Source organism: Pseudochaenichthys georgianus, chromosome 7, assembly GCF_902827115.2.
Source record: "Pseudochaenichthys georgianus chromosome 7, fPseGeo1.2, whole genome shotgun sequence".
In the NCBI taxonomy this organism is placed as follows: Eukaryota; Metazoa; Chordata; class Actinopteri; order Perciformes; family Channichthyidae; genus Pseudochaenichthys; species Pseudochaenichthys georgianus.
In genome coordinates this window covers 444,140-466,189 of record NC_047509.1, presented here as the reverse complement: position 1 = coordinate 466,189, position 22,050 = coordinate 444,140, and the positions used below count along the sequence as shown (strand labels likewise).

The 22,050-nt window shown below is 43.4% G+C and overlaps 1 protein-coding gene across 5 annotated transcripts; it reads left to right on the top strand.

Annotated features, from left to right (window-relative positions):
* The first annotated feature begins 389 nt into the window (after positions 1-389).
* Positions 390-20,867, top strand: LOC117449059 (cell adhesion molecule CEACAM6-like). 5 transcript variants are annotated; one of them, XM_071203684.1, is made up of 9 exons: positions 390-837; positions 9,778-9,891; positions 9,940-10,176; positions 10,303-10,521; positions 15,394-15,648; positions 19,216-19,300; positions 19,408-19,468; positions 19,842-20,002; positions 20,099-20,867. In XM_071203684.1, exons 1-9 carry the CDS (start codon positions 510-512, stop codon positions 20,163-20,165), a joined length of 1,527 nt encoding a protein of 508 aa, XP_071059785.1. In that variant the 5' UTR covers positions 390-509; the 3' UTR covers positions 20,166-20,867. The 5 variants fall into 5 exon arrangements, with proteins under 5 accessions (XP_071059785.1, XP_071059784.1, XP_071059783.1 ...); XM_034086421.2 differs by lacking the exon at positions 390-837 and adding exons at positions 8,472-8,670; positions 8,740-8,819 and having other exon boundaries at positions 9,778-10,176; XM_071203683.1 differs by having other exon boundaries at positions 9,778-10,176; positions 10,312-10,521.
* Positions 20,868-22,050: the final 1,183 nt, after the last annotated feature.

Below are 22,050 nucleotides of genomic sequence, written 5' to 3'. Positions count from 1 at the left end.
GTGGGACTACATTTAACATTTCACACACAATACACCCTGAAACTACACACTGCAGAGAATTAGACCTGAGATTAGGGAAGAGCATTTCCACTACAGAAAAGAACATATCTACCCTGTTCAGGGCCGGCCCTCGGCATCGGCAGTATAGGCGAATGCTAAGGGCGCATCAACCCATAGGGGGCGCCAAAAAACAAAAAGTTAGAAATAAAAAAAATAATTCCCGATTTTGGATCAACAAAGTACATCTTATTATCTTATACTAACAGAACTATCCTATTCCTGTTTTTACCTCACAACGCCTGTACACCATAACTCTTCTTCTTCTTCTTCTTCTTCTTCTTCTTCTTCTTCTGTGGTGGAGGTGTGTTTTTGAAGAGGGAAGAGGGTTTTTCACTTTTAGTTCGTTTGTTTCTGTTTCAATCGTTTTCTTTCACTGTATGATCTTACGTGGGGATATTTGTACTCTTTCCAAGTACGGTTAATTTGTTTTTCCGTGCCTCGTGGCTGGGATGGCGTCCTTCGGGGCGCCGCCGGTGTCTCTGAGACACGGAGTGCGTTTGGTGGCTCAGGCCGCAAGCACAGTGGAGCAGGTGCTGCTGGCTGTGGGGGAGCAGGTAGGCCATGTAAACATCTCCTATGCTTCCCGCATGAACAAAGCGGTCGTGGTCTTTTTAAAAGACCAGAAATATGTAACCGAACTTATTGAGAGCGGATTAATGGTAAACGAGGAATATATCCAAGTTTCGCCGTTGGCGACACCGTCCACGCGGATCACTGTGTCTGGCGTTCCTCCATTCATCCCGAATGAGGCGCTGGAACGGGAGCTGAAGCGTTTCGGTAAGTTTGCCAGTAATCTCCGCACCGTTGCTCTGGGGTGTAAAGATGAAAAGTTAAAACATGTCCAATCTCTGCGGAGACAGGTGTTCATGTTTCTGACTTGTCCCACTCAGACACTGGATGTGTCTTTCCGGGTGAGGCATGAAGAGGGGTTTTATATGGTTTATGCGAGCTCAGGGAACGTAAAGTGTTTTGAGTGCGGGGAGTCGGGTCACAAACGTGTTGCATGTCCACAGAGACGGCACGCCGCTCCGCCGGGTGCGGCCGAGCCCGCCGGGGCCGCCGAGCCAGTCGCCGGGGCGGCCGGGGCCGCTGGGTCGGCGGCCGCGGAGCCCGGTGTCGCGGGGGCTGCTGTTGCACCCGCCGGGGCCCCAGGGGCTGCGGATGAAGTAGAGATGAATATCGGGAGAGATGAAACGGGGATTGTAGAGAATGTGGTGAGTGTGAGAGGAGAACATGTGGAAACGGGTGGGAGATGATGTGCGGGACAGGTGAGGACCGGGGCTGTGGGACAGGTGGAGGCTGTTGGCACACAGCAGGAGCTGCCGTCTGGTTCTGGGAGGCAAACAGAGCTTCAACAGGCTGCAGACATTAATGAGGAGACAGAGATGGACACAGACGGTGAGGGGGATTCTGACTGTGTTTCAGTTGCAGATAGTCTCTCTCATAACGCAGAGATATATTCTTTGGAAGAAATTAATGTCTTTTTAGATGAGTCCTTTGGCAAGGCAGTGGAAGTGAGAGACTTTTTCCCTGACACTAACAAGTTTCTTCATACAGTGAGCACTCTTCAGAAAGTTGTAGGGTTAGACCTGCTGGATGAAAAGAGACGTTATCGTCTCAGGAAGCATGTCACTAATATGAGAAAAGTTCCGAAAGGAACCAAAAAAGGGGGGAAACTGAAAAGGTCTAAATAATGTCAACATGATCATGCAACACTGGGTGTCTCCTCTCTGCTGTGTGTACCTGTCTGTTATTTTCTCTATCTCCTTCCTCTGATGCAGGCTTTAAGGGTTGCTTCTTTAAACATTAACGGGGGTAGAAGTGCACAGAAAAGAGCTTTAGTGCTGGAGGTCTTTAATCAGAAAAAATTAGATGTGATATTTCTGCAGGAAACGCACAGTGATAGCCTGAATGAGACGGACTGGGGAATGTGGTGAGGGGTCAGTATGTACTCAGTCATGGCTCAAACCTCAGTGCTGGAGTAGCTGTTTTTTTCTCCCCCTCTCTAAATGTTAAGATGTGATCCAGCACAGAGATAGTGGCAGGTAGAGCCTTGATGGTGAAAGTGGAACTGTTAGAGTTTTTTTTCACTTTTATTAATGTTTATGCACCCAATCAGGGCCCTGCACGTGTATCTGTGTTTCAGTTATTAAAAGATGAGTTGGATACTAGTGTACAGGGGGAGTGTGTGATACTGGGGGGGGACTGGAACGCTTGCACTAATGTCACTTTAGACAGAATAGGACGGGAGCCGCATCCTCAGTCGTCCCTTTTACTGTCACAGGTGATGAGAGAGGCTGACTTAGTGGATGTGTGGAGGACGAAACACCCCTCTGTTAAACAATACACCTGGATGAGAATGCTAGATGGGGGCGTCAGTGCAGCCAGGCTAGACAGATTTTACATGTCTGCTTCTTCTATTACTCGTGCAGTGAACTGTCACATCCAACCGGTTGGTTTCACAGACCATCAGCTAGTTTCTTTAGATTTAGTTTTATCCAACACAGAGAAGCCGAGATCGTTCTGGCAGTTTAATGTTAACATTTTACAAGATTTGACTTTTTGTGAGAATTTTAAATTATTTTGGATCAACTGGAAATCAAAGAAGAGTCTTTTCCCTCCCTGAGTCAGTGGTGGGAGGTAGGAAAGGCTCAGATTAGAGTGTTCTGCCAACAGTATACAGCCTACTCCACTGCAAACATTAGGAGAGCTATAGAGCAGTTAGAGAGGGAGATCAGAGAGTTAGAGAGTGTGTCTGCTCGAAATATAGAACAGTCCCTCCTCAAACAACAACAGCTTAACTGTTTTCTTCAGGAGAAGGCCAAGGGAGCCCTGATCAGAGCCCGTTTCACTTCCATGAGAGACATTGATGCACCAACCACCTTCTTCTTCAACCTGGAGAGGTCTGTGGGCCAAAGGAAGCAGATGGTATGTCTGCGTCTCCCTGATGGACAGGTCACCTCTGAACCTGCTGAGATGAGGAGGCATGCAGTGTCCTTCTACACAGACGCTGCTGATGAACTTCTTCAGGGTCTTCCACAGCTGAGTCCAGCCGAAAGTGACACCCTGGGCTCTGACATTACGCTGGAGGAACTGACCTCTGCGGTGACACAGATGGCCTCCGGCAAGGCTCCCGGCATAGACGGTTTACCTGCAGACTTTTTTAAACATTTCTGGAGTATTCTGGGACATGACTTGCTAGAAGTGTTGATGGAGTCCTTTGGGAAAGGGACTCTTCCAGCTTCCTGTAGGCGTGCAGTGATTTCACTGTTGCCTAAGAAAGGAGACCTAACCCTGCTGAGGAACTGGAGACCTGTGGCTCTCCTATGCACGGACTATAAGATACTGTCAAAGGTCTTCGCTAACAGACTGAAGGTTTTTATCGAACTTCTTATCGGTCCTGATCAGACATATTGCATCCCTGGCAGATCAATTGTGGACAATTTGTTTTTGATGAGAGACACTTTTGATGTTTGTAAACTGTATGATATAAATGTTGGTATTATTTCTATTGACCAGGAGAAGGCGTTTGATCGTGTGGATCACACCTTTCTGGCTGCCACATTGCAGGCTTTTGGTGTTGGGGAGCATTTTGTGTCCTGGGTGAAGTGTTTGTACAGTGATGCATGTTGTGTTGTGAAGGTGGGGGGAGGGCTGAGCAGACCTGTACCAGTTAAAAGGGGGATCAGGCAGGGCTGCCCTATCTCAGGCCTATTGTATAGTATTGCCATCGAGCCGCTTTTGTGCAGCCTTAGAAACCGGCTGAGGGGCCTGTGTCTGCCAGAGTCAGCTCAGGCCCCCCCGGTGGTTGTATCAGCTTATGCTGATGATGTCAGTGTTTTTGTCCAGGGTCAGCGAGATATCCAGGAGCTACAGGACAGTCTAGCTTTGTACAGGAAGGCTGCTTCAGCCAAAGTTAATTGGGAGAAGAGTGAGGCAGTTTTGGTAGGTCAGTGGAGTCTTGAAAATAGGCCCAGTCTTCCTGGTAACCTTAGCTGGGGAAACAAGGGTTTAAAAGTCCTGGGAGTTTGGTTGGGGTCCGAGGACATGGTGGCACAGAACTGGGAGGGATTGCTGGAAAAGGTGCAAGCAAAATTAGCCAAATGGAAATGGCTGCTCCCCCAGCTGTCCTACAGGGGAAGAGTTCTTGTCGCCAACAATCTGGTTGCCTCGTCTCTGTGGCACAGACTGCAGGTGTTAACCCCACCGCCGGGCCTCATGAAACAACTGCAGCGGCTCCTCGTGGATTTCTTCTGGTTGGGTCATCACTGGGTGCCAGCATCGGTCCTGTACCTGCCTGTGGCGGAGGGGGGGCAGGGCCTCGTGGACATTACTGCAAGGACTGCTGCTTTTAGACTGCAGGCAGCTCAGCGGCTGCTGTGTGGTGCCTCTCCCTGCTGGCTGGCTATGGCCCGGCTGCTGTGTGGTGCCTCTCCCTGCTGGCTGGCTATGGCCCGGCTGCTGTGTGGTGCCTCTCCCTGCTGGCTGGCTATGGCCCGGCTGCTGTGTGGTGCCTCTCCCTGCTGGCTGGCTATGGCCCGGCTGCTGTGTGGTGCCTCTCCCTGCTGGCTGGCTATGGCCCGGCTGTTGCTCTGGAGGGCGGGGGGCTTTGGTTTTGATAAACACCTGTTTCTGCTGAAGGCCCCTGCGTACAAGATAACTGGACTTACACCTTTTTACTGCTCAGTCATCAATGCCTGGAAGATTCTGAGTTTTACCAGACCACCCGACCCCCGGCCTGGGATGTGGCTGGGATGAGCCACTGTTTGACACTGGTTTTCTTTCTGGAACCCTTTTCTCTTCAGCCACCCTAAAGAACGCGTTCATTGAAGCGGGAGTGGTAAAACTTGGCCATTTGACGGGGGTCTCCACAGAAAAACTGGCTGAGGTGACGGGCATTCGATCAACCCGAGTTCTGGAGAACCTGGTAGATGAGGTGTGGCAGTCGCTGTCGCCATCCCACCTGACTTTTGCTCTGGATGCAGATCTGGCTGACCAGTGGAGAAAGGGACATGATTATGTTTTTCCTGCCTTGAGTGTGGGTCCTGCGGTGGGGGAATGGAGAGAGGAGGATGGTCTCCTGCTATCACTGGGGACTCTAACACCTGCAAAGTTCAGCGCCTGCAATGGGAAGAAGCTATACCTTAGCTGCGTAAAGGTGTTAAACCTCAGCTCGCTTGCAGGCTTCAGAGAGTCGAGGTGGACGGATGTGTTTGGCTTGGGCTCTTCCCCTCAGGGCAGCTGGCGGATCCTGTATAAATCTCCGGTTGAAAAACGGATGGCTGATATCCAATGGAGAATTATACACGGAGCAATAGCCACTAACAAATACAGAGCTCATTTTGACCCAGGCACAAGGGGAGGCTGTCCGTTCTGTTTTATGGCGGAAACATTGGAGCATTTAGTCGTGTCCTGTCCCAGATTGGCTGGTCTTAAAAATTTTTTACAGGGGTGGGTGGAAGGGTTCGGGGAGGTTTTCTCCATACCACTTTTTGTCCATGGCCCAAATACATCCTGAAAAAGAAGGAAACCCTACTGTTGATGAATTTCTTGTTTGCTAATGCAAAATTAGCAATCTGGAAAAGTAGGAAGAACCAACTTGCTGGAGTGGGATGGACGGATGCAGTGCTCTGTCTGAGGGGGCTGGTGGCAGCGCGTCTGAGGGTGGAGCATGCGTACTATACGCTGATCAATCACCTGCAGGGGGTTCTGGATGTGTGGGCTGTGGGGCGGGTTCTGTGCTCGCTGGGGGAGAAGGACTCTCTCATATTGAAGTTTTAAAGGATAGGTGTAGTTTTTGTTTTTAAAGTGTGTAAAAGAGGATGTTTTTAAATGGGTAAAACGCTTTTATTTATTTGATTGTGTAATGTTTTAGTTTTGTTCCGACTCTTTTGCAGGGTGGGTGTATGTTTAAAACAAATGCAAATAAAATGTTGTTTTAAAAATCAAATCTTCTTCTTCTTCTTCTTCTTCTTCTTCTTCTTCTTCTTCTTCTTCTTCTTATCAATCATTACTCAGGGAACTACTCAGAGACCCTAGGCTTGTTTGAGACACATTGCGGCTCGCCTCGAAAGTAGACGAGAGTAGCCGATCGCAGCCGGGGGAGGTCTCAAAAAGCTCGCCTGAAGTTGGACAGCTCCGAGTCGGCTTCTTCTTCTTCATCTTCTTCTTCGCATTCTTCTTCTTCTTCTCTCGGTTTTTTGGCGGATTGCAAACAACTTTAAGGTGCATACCGCCACCTCCGGAGTCGGCTTGACTCGGTTTGCATTTATAAAGAATGCACACATGTGTTTAATCGTTAATGTCAGATATGTACTAAGTAAATACATTTGTTCCTGCTCAAGATTAGATTCAACTTTATTGTTATTGCACATATTACAGGTACTGAGACAACGAAATGCAGTTTAGCTTCCAACCAGGTGCAACAAGCAGTAAAGTGAAAAGTAATGTACACAATCTACAGAATAACATATAGAATGAATTGAATGATGAATAAACAGTGGCGTATGAATACACTAGATATCAGCCTGTGAGCAGTATGAACAGTGTGTATGCATATGCTAAGATATATAAAGTATGAAAACGGTAAGCAGTATAGTATAAAATATATAGATATTAATTTCATGATGATAAACATTGTGGAACAATGATGCAAAATGGGAATGGATGTGGCGACGTAAAACTGACACAAAACAACAACAAACTTTTGCCAGCCAATGGGAGAGCTTCATCAGCAGCACGTGGTAAAACCCACCAATGAGCGCTCAGCTCGAGATACCAGCGAGCCGTTTCCCATCAAGCATTTCGCTTCCGCAGCTCGTGGAGAGCAACTGCGCCAACTCGCCTCACCTCGCTCTCAAGGCTGCGGGCGTCTTTGTCCCGCGAGATTTCAAAGTCTCATGTGGGCGAGCCTCCAGAGCAAGTCGGACAAAATGACTAACCATCATGCAACGCACTAGCAAGACGTTGATCGCAACTGCGCAGGTCTGCGCAGGTCTTGCTTGTCTCAAACAAGCCTAGTAAACACAGCAGCAAGCTTTGGGACGGCCTCCCCTCTCCGGCAGAAACAGGAAGTGCCGTAACTGTATGTAACAACGGTTTCAAATCAGCATCTCTTTGACAAAAAGTTTAAATGAATAACTCAAATAAAACTCCAAACATCTTTCATTGTGTTTCAAAGCTCTTTTAGTTTTAAACCTGATGTTTCTAAGCTTCTTAGTTTTTGCAACGGTCTGTAAATATACACAACTTTATAATAAAATGCACACATTTACCTTTTTCTAGACTGTCAGTGGATGTTTGCTGGAACTACTTGTACACAGCGTGTTTCCTGACGGACACACACAGCGTGACTCCGGTCAGGTGGAGACCGGTCTCAAGTCAGCACCGATGCAGACTCGCTGTTTGAGGGCTTGATAGCCCACTCCCCCTCCACACTCATTGCTTTGGAACAGCCCTCAATATGGCGGACCCTCCGCGTGAACGTGCAAACGGAGGGGTAGGGTGTAGGGGGCGGTTTGGGAATGGGCCAACGTGTGTGTGCATGTGGAACTTCCCCTTCGATTCTATTGGCTCTAACGGTTCAAAATCGACCAATTGTCACATTCTGGCCCTGGCTGATCGCCTCACTCCCTCATCTGTGTATTTTCGCTTCCTGTTAATCACCTGCCTGGTCTCAATGAGCCTCAGCTGTCCCTAATGATCACTCCTCACCTGTGTATTTAGTCTGTGCTGTTTCCTTGGTCAGTGCCAGTTCGTCTTGTCTGTTTAGCAGAAAGTGCTCCATGTTACTCTCCTGACGTAAGCTATTGTTCTAGCTGCTTAGCGTTTGTACCAACCTAGTTGGTTGTTTTTCGTTACTTCCAGTCAGCACATTTTTTGATCATTCCCTGTTTTATTTTTACCTTTTGGATTAAACGCTTGAATAAAGACCTTTTTGCCTGGTTGTGCTCTTGAGTCCTATTTTCTGCTCGTGCCCGTACTTGTGTCTGATACCAATGGGTTCCAGAGAAACGGCAAATCCACCCAAATGACCCCAGAAGTGTTTTGTTTTTTGCTAAATCTCTCTTAAAAAGGTAAAATGTCACTTGTTTGGCATCAATCTTGATACAGGGTACTTGTTGTATGTTGTACTTTGGATTCCTAAAGCTTTTAGTCGATCCCATCATTCAAGGGTGGTTTTCACTATAAGTAATGGTTCATTTTGGACGGACATTCAGTCTGGATTTCCTTTAAAATATAAACATCTATATTGATTCTGACTTCTCTACATCCAACTCACAGGTTTATCATTGCTTTGAGAAAAAAGATGATTCATTTCCCCCTTTTAGAAGTTATAGTAATTTGTTCTGGGAATGTCCTTTTCGAGCCAGAGACCTAAAAACAGGCTCGGCGCTTAACAGGTTAACCATAGTTTACTTTATTTAAGACAAGTTGATATTTTGTTAAAAAACATGACTTTATTGTGCAGTGGGTTACTGGCATTTGGCTCATCAGGCATACTAATGATCTAAAGAGGAAGGAAACCTAGTCTATTAACAGCCTGATATCCGTCTGCTGCTCATTGCTACAGAGGAAAGGCGTCTTTGAACACGTCGTTGCTCCTTCACTGTGAGTAGAAACAGTTTATTGATGTATTGATTCTCCTGTGAACATTATTTAATCTGACATGTTTCATAGTCTCACAGAGAGGAGAGCAGCAGCTATGAGTCTAACTGCAGCAGCGAGTGGATTAGTCGTCTTCCTGCTCTCTGGGTCAGGTACTGTACATCTGCACTTACATTCATCACAGGAACAGAGGGGATTCTGGGAAAATGTGCGACTTGTAAAACCAGGTCTCATGTGGGAATACGTGGGATGGATTTGTGCAAAAGGCAAACCTAGCAGAAACATTTTAAATGTATTTGTGTGTAGAGTTGTAGAAACTCAAAGACGTTACTAGTTCGTTTGATGGATTTCCTTGTCGTGCGTTGCCGCTGTCCTTTGCTCCAAGCATCTGCACAGAATATCAGTTTGCTCATCACTTAACAAGCGTCAGAATGAGAATATAGTGTCTGCATAACTGTTCCCTCTTCTCTCTGTGAAAACACTTTGCTTTGTTTTTTTCTTAAGACGACTTAAAGAATCTCCAGCTCTGTTTTTATTAGTTGAAGTGAAATATTCTTATTCTAAGTCTTAACATATTGACTCAACGCTTATCGACCATACCTCTGCACCAAACCCTTCTAGTTCCTTCTCTCCTCTCTGCCCTCAGTGTTATATTTCCACACCCTGAGTTTAAAGCAGTCTTCTTCTTTTTCTTATCTGCGTCAGACAGAAGCTGCTCACATATGGAGCTGCATTCATAGTTAGAGTTCACACTCAGCTGCACCCTGACCACAGAGCGGACAGAGAGGAGAACGAGAACCACACACTGTTCTAATTAATGTGACCGCTAATCATTCACTGTTCATTTACATGAAGGCATTTTCCAATCTTGTGTCAAACTGAACCCTGTGTGCGTAGACTTCTGTTCTACCTGGTTTGATTAAGAAACAACAAAGTCAAAGAGTATCCTTGGTTTTAAAGTACCTAAGAAGTAATCCACATTCTGCTCTATCCAGTAAAGTCTGTAAAAGGTTTATTTTTACATTCTTTGTTGAAAGTACTGTTCAGGCAATTTCTCAACAATGTATAGATTCACTTTGATTCTAGTTCCTGATGGGCTCTGTGTTTCAGTGGTTCAGGGTCAGCATGGCTGGGGAGTGACTTACTCTTCTCCTGAGGTCTGTGCAGTGAAAGGATCAACAGTGGAGATGAGCTGCAGCTTCACATATCCATCTAGATGGGGAGGTGGTGAAAACACATTACAGAACACATTCTGGTTCACTAAGAAGAAAGATGGTGAAAACACATTACAGAACACATTCTGGTTAACTAAGAAGAAAGATGGTGAATATGTAGATCTGACCACAGTCTCAGAGTATGCAGGTCGTGTCGAGTATCTCTGTTCTAACCACACCTGCACTCTGAGAATCAGAAACCTGAGAGAGAGCGACGCAGCTGTGTACAATTTCAGGATCAAAACAAACCAAGATGCATACTGGGGTTATCCTGGACCCACTCTGTCCGTCACAGGTAACATTTACACTGGGTTTATAACAATGACTGAGTTATAACAGTTCATTTCTTAATTTCAACTTCTTGCAAATAGTTTATATTTATATTTATGTATGAACATAATGACAGTGTTGTTTATTCTAGGTTATTCAGATCTCCAGGTGGAGGTGAGCAGATCAGGATCGTCTCCTCGCCTTCAGTGTCTCAGCAGTTGTCCACCTGGTCATACTTCCTACATCTGGTTTAAGAACGGACAGGAAGTGAAGGAAGACACATCTCCTCATGCAGACTTCAGATACGGTTCAGCAGACAGTTATTCCTGTGCTCTGAAGGGACTTGAGGACTTCCCCTCTCCGTCAGTGTGTGAGTTTACTCAAAGTCTTCCACTCACATGATAACATTAACATACAGTACAACATACAGGTTTCGTACGGGTGCTTGAAATCCTTGAAAAGGCTTGAAATTTGACGTGGTGTTTTCAAGGTTGGGAAAGTGCCAGTGGCGTAGCCAGGAATTATTGTGTGGGTGGGCCTGGAGAAATGTAGGTGGGCCAGGGGGAGACATATTAAGCGTGGGGTTAAGGCTTTAACGGTACTATACTTTTATCGATAGCGCTTATGCTCCAGGTTCAGTACCAACCACATCATAAAGTACGCGGACGATACAGCAGTGGTGGGACTCATCAGGGACAACAAGGAACAGGCCTACTGGGAGGAGGTGAAACATCTGACAGGCTGCTGTAACACCAACAACCTGATCCTGAATGTCGATAACACAAAAGAGATCATTGTCGACTTCAGGAACAAAAAGCACCGTCACCCACCACTCCACATCAACGGCACAGCAGTGAAGACTACAGCCAGCACCAAGTTCCTGGGGGTGCATATCACAAGCAGTCTGACCTGGTCCACTCACACTACATCACTATTTAAGAAGGCACAGCAGCGCCTACACTTCCTGCACAGCTCCCCCCTCCCATCCTCACCACGTTCTACAGAGGAGCCACAGAGAGCGTGCGGACCAGCGGCATCTCCATCTGGTCGAGAGACTGCAACGCCAAAGACTGGAAGTCTCTGCAGAGAGTGGTCAGGACAGCAGAGAAGATCATCTGAGTTTCTCTCCCTCCCATCAGAGACACCGCTCAGAAACGCTGCCTGACAAAAGCCCAGAACATTTTTAAAGACCCCACTCATCCTCACCATGCGCTGTTCTCCCTGCTGCCCTCCGGCAAGAGGCTCCGCAGCATTAAGAGCAGAACAGTAGATTCTGCAATAGCTTTTCCCCCATGCCATCAGACTGCTGAACAGCAAGCAGACCAGTAACATAAAGATTACATTATTATGCAAAGAGCACATATTTGTTATATAGCATGTCTATTTTATTTATATGTAGTAAGTCCTTATATTTTAAACGCACACTTTATCTTTAATTTTATCAGCACCACGTCACTATTATTTATTTATATGTACAATTTTAGCAAGTTGTTATATTGTCCTCTTCCTGTAAGCCAGTACAACGACATGTCGTTTTAATAGTACACTCTGTGTCTCGTTGAAATGACAATAAAGTATGTCTATGTCTATGTCTTATCGATCCGGTCCTTTAACATCACTTTTATCGGTTCTTTTGGAGACAAAAAAAAGGTAAACTAACTAAACAAATTGTGAACAAAACTAACATTGCTTTTTATTTCAATTAAATACATAATATTTCACATCAAAAGAAACAACAATGTTTTAACAAATCGTATTAAATGATGTGATGACAGAACTGTAAACAGAATAGCTGAAACTTTAACAAAATAAATAACTCTGTTACCTCTAATCATTATGTTTGTGTAATGTAGTTAACTCCGTGTGTTGCTGCTAGCATACATAACACCTGACGTGGAAAGTTACTCGTGGACGGGGCTACAGGGCTGCTAGAAAGACAGTCGAACCCGGTGCATTCCTCCGTCTGGATGTGGAGCACTTTAGCTAAATGTTTAGACAAATTGCTCGTGTTACCGCCCTTACATGCTAAACTCTTATTCCACTTTTGGTAACGAGCATTCTCCACATCGAGACGGCTATAGTTTAACCACACCTCGGAGCGTGTTCTCTCTGCCATCTCCTCCGTGCGTGTGTGTTGCTGCATATAGCAGCTGCGTGTGTGTAAACTGCGCCGCCCCCTCGCTCATTCACTCACGGCAAAAGTTACTTTACTTACTATAAAAACTCACGGTAAAAAAATGCACTCCCTATTCCATTGTCATGAAGGTGGAATCTAACTATATCCAGAATAAGTTTTATTGGATCCAGGCTAGAAACATGTTTATTTCTGCTGTACAGTTGGGCATTTTAACATGGGGTCTATGGGAATTGCTCCTTTCTGCATCCATCCCCTGTCGGCCACTAGATGAACTGCAGTTTGTGGCACTTCCTTCTGGGCTTCCCGGCTCTGCGCTATGAAGCGCTGATTGGCTGTGGGTGGGCCAGACGTGCATGTGGGTGGGCCCAGGGCAGGCCTACCCGGGCCCACCCACAGCTACGCCGCTGGAAAGTGCTTGGATTTTGGGAATGGTGCTTGAAATTGAGATAAAGTGCTTGAAAATGTAAATGCTTTACTTTTACAATAAATTGCTGTCTGACTGAATAGTTCGCTTTTTAGATTAAAAGAAAAGAATTGCTTGCTTCTACATAAAACAGCTCCGCTGCGGCCTTCCCGCGCTATGCGCGCGACCTGCAAGTGTTTGTGTTACTGTGACCTGGGCATTCTGATGAGAGATGGATGACTGTGTGCCAGGAGGTTGCAGTTTCAACGAGCGTTGGCTAGCAGAAGACCAATACAAGCCATGGCTAAGACGAGGGTCAAGTCCACGAGTAGCCTCCTGCAAAGTTTGCAAACATAACGATGCGAGAGTCTGCGCTGACGAGCCACATGAAAGGTACGCCGTAGTAGAGCATTTTAGATTATTAGATTTTAGATTAACGTTGCATGTTACGTTTGTTTAAGCTAACGTTAGCGAGCTGAATAGCGAACTCGATTGAGGGATAATAATAATTGCAGGGGACTATCATTTCAGAGGAGCGTACCTATGTTAATATGTGCGTTACAGTCGCCATCGTGTGGTCTTCAGAGGATGAAGCACTCACAGCATTTCGTGTTATAGTCACGAAATATAATCTATTGATTCGACAGAGAACGATTTTGAAAGTGATGTATTTCTACTGTATGTTTCGTGCCTAAACCAAATGTGACTTGCTCTATCGAAATCAGTCACATTGACCTGAAGACACATTTTCCTTTGTATTACTGGTCTGGGGGAAGCTCGCGAGTGTGTGTGTGTATTTTTGCGTTTGTGTCCCAGGGAAACACTCACAAGAAACACCGGCTGTTGCTATGCCTGCTGTGACGTTACGTTACTCCGTTCTCTGCTTGTAATTATGCCGAAGCTTCAAAGCTGTATCATCTGAATTTGCCGAAACAAGTTTAATATTCTGAAAGCCAAGACTTTGTTTAATTGAAATCAGATGAAAACAAACTGTCTTTTATATAAAATTGAAGTATTATACAAGTAAAACTACATGTTGCTTTAATTCAATGTAATTGTAGAATTAACACAGTCTTCCTTTGAAGATGTATAAGACAGGTGTATTGAGTAGTCAACATTACCTAAAATCATTGTACACATTTGTAAATATTATTTTCCACTTGTTACCATTGTGAGGCTATTTCTATGCAGCTCTGAGTGATTTTGTGGATACAATTCTAATACGCTACGCTACTAGAGGTGGACTAAGTACTCAGATATTGTACTTGAGTAAAAGTACAAGTACTCAGATCTTGTTCTTGAGTAAAAGTAGAAGTACTCGGATATTGTACTTGAGTAAAAGTACAAGTACTCAGATCTTGTTCTTGAGTAAAAGTAGAAGTACTCGGATATTGTACTTGAGTAAAAGTACAAGTACTCAGATCTTGTTCTTGAGTAAAAGTATAAGTACTCAGATCTTGTACTTGAGTAAAGTAGAAGTACCAGAGTGTAGGAATACTCTGTTTCAGTCAAAGTCCTGCATTCAAAATGTTCCTCAAGTAAAAGTAGAAAAGTATTCTCATCAAAATATAGTGAAAGACAGTAAAAGTAGTCGTTGTGCAGATTGGTCCATTTCAGAATAATATATATGATATGTTTTTATAATGATTGATCATGAAAGTGTTCTCAAAAGCTGGTGAAGGAGCAGCTAGTCTGAAGTACTTTGTAGACTGCAGGGTAGCTGGTGGATTTACTCCAGGTGGAACTAAAGTCTGATTCAACACTTGATTAGATTTCACATCATTCATCCACATCTGTGAAGTAACTAAAGGGATTAATACATGTAGTGGAGGAAAAGTACACCATGTACCTCTGACTTATGTTCACTTCCAACCTAAAAGTACCTCAAAAATAGTAATCAATAATGTATTGAGAAGTTATTTGGCTGATTGTTTTATATTGGCTCAGACAGGTATTATGGGAGGCCCAGTCTACGTACAGATCACTCATTTTGAAATATTAAACTTTGTTTTCTTTTCTGTAATTTTTCATCCTCGTGTAGAAGGCTATCACGAAACACACATTTGGTTGTTTATAGCATAAAGAACATCTGATTTAATGTGAGGTAGGGAAATAATCATTTGAGTATGTGTATATAAATATGTAATTTACAACAGCTGTAAGATGCTTGAAAAGCTGGAAAATGCACCTTGAAAATGCTTGAATTTGACTTTGGAAAAGGTGTAAGAACCCTGAACATATATCACCAATGCACTCATGTATCTATTTACCCACCAGAGGTCGCCAGCAGACATGGCAGTGTGCAAAGACACTGAACCAGGGCTCTAGGTTTGATTTTAAAATAGGTCAAATATAATCTAGCTACGAAGGATGCTACTAGAAAGAAGAATAAAGGAGAATTATGAAGGAGACTTCTTCCATGACATAAAGATTAACACGTTCCCTCAAAGTGTTTAGATTTCTGATAAAGGATGGAATCAAGTGAACCACCCACTCTGTGTTTTATTAAACTATCATTCTTTAAAACATCTTCCACCGTGGAATGAAATGTGAAAAGTGTTCATGTTATCTCCTCCAGATGCTCCAAGCTTTCACATGTGTTGCGTTGTGAGAAACGGTTCCTGCTTCGTGCCTCTGGACATTTGCAAGTTGCCATTATATCCACCCTTCCATGTGAATAACTTGAAACACTTCTCCTCCAGATGCTCCAAAGCCTCCCTCTGTGTCCGTGAGTCCCTCTGCTGAGATAGAGGAGGGCAGTCCAGTGACTCTGACCTGTAGCAGTGATGCTAACCCAGCAGCTAACTACACCTGGTACAAGGAAGACTCTCCAAAAGCTTCAGGACAGATCTTCAACATCACTGACTTCAGAGCTGAACACAGAGGGAGTTATTCCTGTGGAGCCCAGAACAAGTTAGGACGTAGTGACTCCACCTTAACTCTGAGTGTTGGAACAGGTTAGTTCTCTACATTCATCTACTACCAGTGTGTTTCAGTCACATCATCTGCATGGTACTCTTAATGTTAAGCCTTTATGTTTTTGTGAAGTATTGACCACCTATTGGGACATTAGATGGAACTCCTACTGTTCGGGATGATATCGTCCTTTTCATTAGACCTTGACCATCAGTGTGTGTGCAACTGATGACACGTTAGTAATGCAGCTCTACTTGTTTTGGGGACCATTGTTCAACAACATGCTTTTATTCATCATTTCTCAAACTTTTTTCCATCTCATTTGAAATATGTTTTCCAGCCAAGCTTCCCTGACCAGTGCAAACCATGTTTGTGTCTTTTTTTCACTTATTTCACTGTAATTTCAGCTACGTTTTTAAACACAATTACGCCAAATCCGGCCTGCGGTGGTCTTCTTCTCCCACAATCCACATTGCAGAAACTCCGTTCAAACATCAAAACGTTCAGCTCGGTCGGGAATCGATGGCTATTACTTGTCTCATTCATAACTTTCATAATTCCACAGATACATCCCATAATACATCACATTTTTAACCATTGAAGTCAATGGAGAAATTCTTCAGACTTCAACAAATCTTCATGCGATTCAACTGCTAACTGTTCATTCATACTTTCACTCAGAAACCTCATTCCAACTTTAAAATGTTACACATCTTTCTGACATTATACGTGTAAAACATCTTTTAAATCTGATTCTTACTTTTAGAGATATCAAACATTGTTCAGACCTTGTTTTAGAGGTTTTCTTCAGATTTTAAGAGAGTGCGTGATGTCACAGCTAGAGGGTAGAACATCTTGAAATCTTCCTTCATATATTTTTTTAAAACTGCCATAATTCCCAAACCCTACATTCCTGAGACATACTTTTTCATGACAAACGTAGCAAAACATCTCGTATCTTGAAAAATGACAAATAATTAAGCAAAAAATAATTAAACAAAATGCCTCTTGAGAGAATGAAGTGACAAAAACGTTCAACATTCCTCCTTTAAACCCCATTGTAATTTCAGAAAGATATTTCCTCACGGTAGCAGCCGCACACCTTTAGTTAAACTGCCAAAAAGGCCACATTATTAACCCAAAAGTACACAAAAATTACACTTCATATACTCAACTTCCTTGACATGCTTCACGTTTTGAAATGTAACAGATATCTGTTACGGTTCTTCCACAAAACGTTCACATGTAAGAAGTTCATCTCTCATTCAGAACAATGGAAACCTTTGATCTCTGGACACCTCATTAGCTCAAATAGAAACACCTGTGTAATGGAACACGACGATGTCATCGCTCCAACTGACATGCTCAGAGCAGCAGACTTCAGATAAAGGTTAATGGTCCTGCCCTCAACAGCTCTACGTCAATTATGGGGTGTCATCATATGCCGTTTCCATGGAAACGCATCCCTCGCCATAAAAGACGATGTCGCTATAACTCCTATGAAAATGTTCAAAAAGTGCTCAAACTTCACATGTGTGCTAACAGTCCAGCCGTGAAGACATCTACGCGACAGTTTTGAGATTTCTTCAAATGCCGTTGCCATGGCAACACAATGCTCGCCTTGAAACACGGTTTTCTCATAACTTCAGTGAAAATGCTCCAAACGGCCCAAAACTTCACAGGTTGGGTAACGATGCAGCCATCAACGCATCTAAGCGTATTATGGAGTGTCATCAAATGCCGTTGCCATGGCGACAGACCTCTCGCCATGAAACACGATGTCGCTGTAAGTCCAATGGACACGGTCCAATCATCCCCCAATCTTCACTTGTATAGCACCGGTCCATGCCTCAACAGCTCTACGCCAAATCTGAGATCTCACCATATGCCGTTTCCATGGAAACGCATCACTCGCCATAAAAGACGATGTCGCTTTAACTCCTATGAAAATGTGGTTATAGGTAAACAGGTTTGGTAACGATGCAGCCATCAACGCATCTAAGCGTATTATGGGATGTCATCAAATGACGTTGCCATGGTGACAGATCATTCGCCATCAAGTTAGTTCAAAAGTTTGCAGTTCAAATATTCTGCTGCTTTTCCAAGCCTTTTTACTTTCTTTTCTTCTCTCATCACACATTCAAGCCCCCAGTGTTCATGTATCATTTCAATCTAAATCCTTCACTTTCTTCTTACACATTACATTTCAGCATAGCAGTTCAGAGTCAGCTTTTCAGCATAAAGCATTCCCACTAGCAATTTCTTCAGGAATTGCATTCTCTAGTTTCTAATTACTATTAGATCCGGCCCTCCGGTATATTCCACGCACACCTTCACTGAATCCTGAGGAGTTCCTCAGCTCAGAGCCTGACAACCAAACATTGATGAACTTGCCCCCAAGATGAGATGCCAAGTATCTGAACTAGCATCACAGAGCAGCAACCTGAGTTTAATGGATGTTTCCTTCTGCACCTTTTCTCTCATGACAACAGGGCATGTTTGGTTTTTTCCAAATTGTTTTTTTGAAGCTTTTGTTGGCCTGTGGAAAAATGTAATCATAAGAAATGACTCTGGAAAAGCTGCAGATAGAGCCATAAGAAATTAATGCAACTGATTATTTAATGTTTAATGTTGTTTTTATAGGCAATCATTTAAGCTTTGTTAGTTCCAGGTTTAATATGTGCAATAAGTTCATTTCAATACGTTTTGCAATAAACATTGAACCAGTCCGGCCCTCGACTAGTACCCATTTTTTTATTTTGGCCCACTGTGTATTTGAGTTTGACACCCCTGCTGTAGCCAATCAGCCTCCTCAAAACTAATACCAGAGTGGCGATTATTTTATCGCCCCAAGTAAGCAACTGCTACGCAGCTGGACGCCGGCCAGGAGGTGAGGAAACACAAGGAGGAGGGGGATAAAAACAGGCATATTTTATCTAAAACAAGTTTTGTGGGGCTTTTGAGCTGGCTTTGCGTGGGCATGACGAGACTCTTCAGTCACTGGCACTTTCAGGGGGTTGGTGGGTTTAGTTTCCTCCCTGCACATTGAGCTGGAGGAGCACCTGGAGACCGCCTCCCTTTTTAAAGGAACGTCAAAGACGTACGTGGTGTATGTTCGTTTGATTCTTATTCTTATTGATTTTAAGAATAAGAATAATTATTATTAGTTTGTTACATCACTTTGTTAAAAATCCCATATTTTGCACTCTCATTTGCACATCATCTTTTTATATATACCCTGCTTACTTACTTACTTACTTACTTACTTACTTACTTACTTACTTACTTACTACTTGAAGTAAACATTTATTTTGTGTTTATTTTTTATTATTTGTGTTTTTTAATTATTTGTAATTATTGAGCGTTCTTGTATTTTCATGTGTATATATATTTATGTAAATAAGTTGGGGTATAGGTATGTATATACATATTTTATATATATTGTATATCCTTTATCTTATTGTATACCTCGGGACTGTGGGAAACAGTATTTCAATCTTTCTGTGTGTACAAATATATTTTGAGATCGACAATAAAGTTGACTTTGACTCGATTAGAGAAACACCGCTGTGTTACCTGTGTGTTCTCTGTTGATCTCTGTTTCTCAGGAGGATCATGGAAGCTACCAGCTGCTGCAACTATCACTGTTGTTCTCCTAGCTGTCATTGCTCTCTCTGTCTTCCTGGGGATCAGGTGAGCAGATCTGATCCTCTTAATCATTGTTTGTTAAATCATTGAAAGGCTGTTTGTCTGGTGTCAAACATTTGATCTTCTTTTTCTTCATAAACTCTCCTGACCAGAAGAAAGAGGGCTTCCAGAGACTCGTCTGAGCCTGAAGAGAGAGCGGACACCAGGGAAGAGGTGAGAGTCTTACGTAATTCATCTGGTACAAAAGAAAACATGTCACACTCAATGTATGAAGATGGTGGTCTTTAAGTGCTTATAGAACATTGATCTGAGAGAAGGACCTTCTATAAAAAGTTAATTTCTGTCTCAATCTCTTTGATTCTCCTCTTAGACTTCAGTACATTCCAAGTTCATCCAGAAGTGTTTTCTATCTGTTATCCTTTAATCTGTTCTGTCATACAGCAGCATGTTGATGAAGCAGAGATATTTTTCCATCATTACCTCGGCTGCTGTTGCTTTGGTCTTTTCTGTCCTGGGTCCATTCCTCTGTAAATGAAATATCTAATGTAAACAAGTGTTTTCCTCCCTGCACTGTGTACCTGATCAGCCGGAGCAGCAGGATGACCTTCAGTATGCCAGCGTTCACTTCTCCAACAGCCGGGCGGACCCTCTTTACTCCAACATGAGAGCAGCTCGGCCCCTCGGACACACGGAGCAGCAGGATGTCCCGGAGTACGCTGCCATCAAGTTCAGCAGTGCTGCCCCGAGGTGAGCAGATCCTCACACGGGAACATTGTTCACATATCATTTAATTCCTTCTGCATTATTATTATTATCACTAAAATCTCATCATGTATCTCTCAGGACCAGAGGGCAGGACTCTGGAGAGGATCCAGCTGCATTTTACAGCACGGTCAACAAATCCCACTGAACACAGCAGGCGTTGCATTTGAAGGATGATACTTCTGTTTTTTTACGGGCACATTTCTATGTACACACGGTGATGTGGATTTATTAAATACATGTCTCAGGGTGGACCTCTCCAAGAATGAGGCGATGAGTTTTCAGCCTTGTTTTTCTTAATCTGAATGGCTCAAATTTAAAGATTTTGTTAAGTATTTCACAGCTTAATTACTGAATTGTAAATATTTCTTGTGTAACATCATTTTTGCCGCAAACAAATTAGAAAATGTAGAGATGTTGCAACAAGGGATCTGATCCCTAACTGCTGGCTTGATGGAAAGTGTAGATAAAGAGGTATAATTTACTGATACAAACCAATTTCCATTGTTTTGTACATTTATCTACTTTATTCAAATAATATTTCTTTACAATGTTCTTCTTCTTGTCTAGACTGAAATATCAACAACTACTCGTTGGATTAATTCCAAATTCCTAAATAGATTTAGCTATTGAAAAGCACATTGGGATATTAGAGAGGAACATGCGTTTGCTGATGTAGTTGCAGTTTCATTCTGCTGCCACTAGGTTTCAGTAAAGAGCCGTATTTCACTGATGGAAAACCATTACCAAGAGCCTGTAAAGTAAATGTGTCTTTGGTGTGTGTACAGTGGCGTTTTCTCCTGGAGGCCAAGGGCCCCTGTTTTTTTGGATTGTAGTTATAATTGTAATAAATAAATAAAAACACTTTGTTTAGTTTCGGTAATTCTTCTGTGCTGTGTGTTGCTGCCGTCTCTGCCCCATTCTCATTGAGTATTTTACAAAGAGTGAAACAGCGCCCCTCTGGATGTTATGGTGAAATAGTAGATTGCACTCTCTGTTGGAGAGGAGGCCAGCCGAAATTGGCTTCCCTTGGTGAAAAGAAATGGAGGTTTTGACCAATCAGATGAGGCTCACGTCATGCCCCTGCCAACCTGTGATTGGTCAGGGCCATGGCAAGGGAAGCCAGAGGCGGCTGGCTTCCCTTGCCTCACAATCCAATCAAATCGCACCAACTTCAGTTCGTACTGTAACTGTCATCACCACCCTTAGAAAGTACCAAGCAACTGAAGCAAGTGCAATTATGGAGGGTGGAGATTTGGAGTATTTCATCAAAAATAATTTTACTAAACTACAGCAGCAACTAAAAACTAAATCTGATGACAGGACGATGCCCAAACTGGAGCTGTGTAAAGAGAGGGAAAAAGCCTGATAAGTCAACATCCCCCACTTTCATCACTTACAGCCCATCGTACAGGGCAAATGCAAAATGTTGCCCGGCCGGGGTGCAAAGGGTGTTTACTTTATTCAATTATTAATGTAAATGTATTACATCAAGCTCAGAGAATTAGGCAGAATAAAAATACAAAATCATATTTTTAAAAAAAAATGTTTTTGTTTTTTCTCCCAGCGCAGCGCCCCTCCAGATCTGGCGCCCTAGACGACCACCTAGTTCACCGACACACACACACACACACACACCAACCTTACATTTTGGGGTTTTACTCAATATATAGTTTCATTTATCTCACACACGTGTTGTGTTGACGTACAGTTTGGTCACAGTTTATTTATATCACCCTCACCCCACTTTTGACCTTTTTTAAAAAACCTTTATAACATGTTGAAAGTGTGTAGGTGTTGAACTGCTTCCTGTTTTCTAAACTGTCCTCCAGTCACATGAATGTCAAACTGTTGACAGATGCACATTTCTTAGACAGTCTAATAACAAAACCAAAAGGCCCTGGTTTCATCCAGATCAATCTCAAAAACTTTATTGGAGAACGTCCTGATTTTATGATGTTACGCAGCTGTTTTGTAAATGAAAATAGAACCATTAACTTGCAGCTTGTTGTAGAATCGGAGGATGAAATATT

Coding starts and splice junctions, on each gene's coding strand:
- LOC117449059 (XM_071203681.1), top strand. CDS start 510: ATGGCGTCCTTCGGGGCGCCGCCGGTGTCTCTGAGACACGGAGTGCGT. Junction 10,522..15,393: donor CTTCCCCTCTCCGTCAGTGT/GTGAGTTTACTC, acceptor CTTCTCCTCCAG/ATGCTCCAAAGCCTCCCTCT. Junction 15,649..19,215: donor AACTCTGAGTGTTGGAACAG/GTTAGTTCTCTA, acceptor TCTGTTTCTCAG/GAGGATCATGGAAGCTACCA.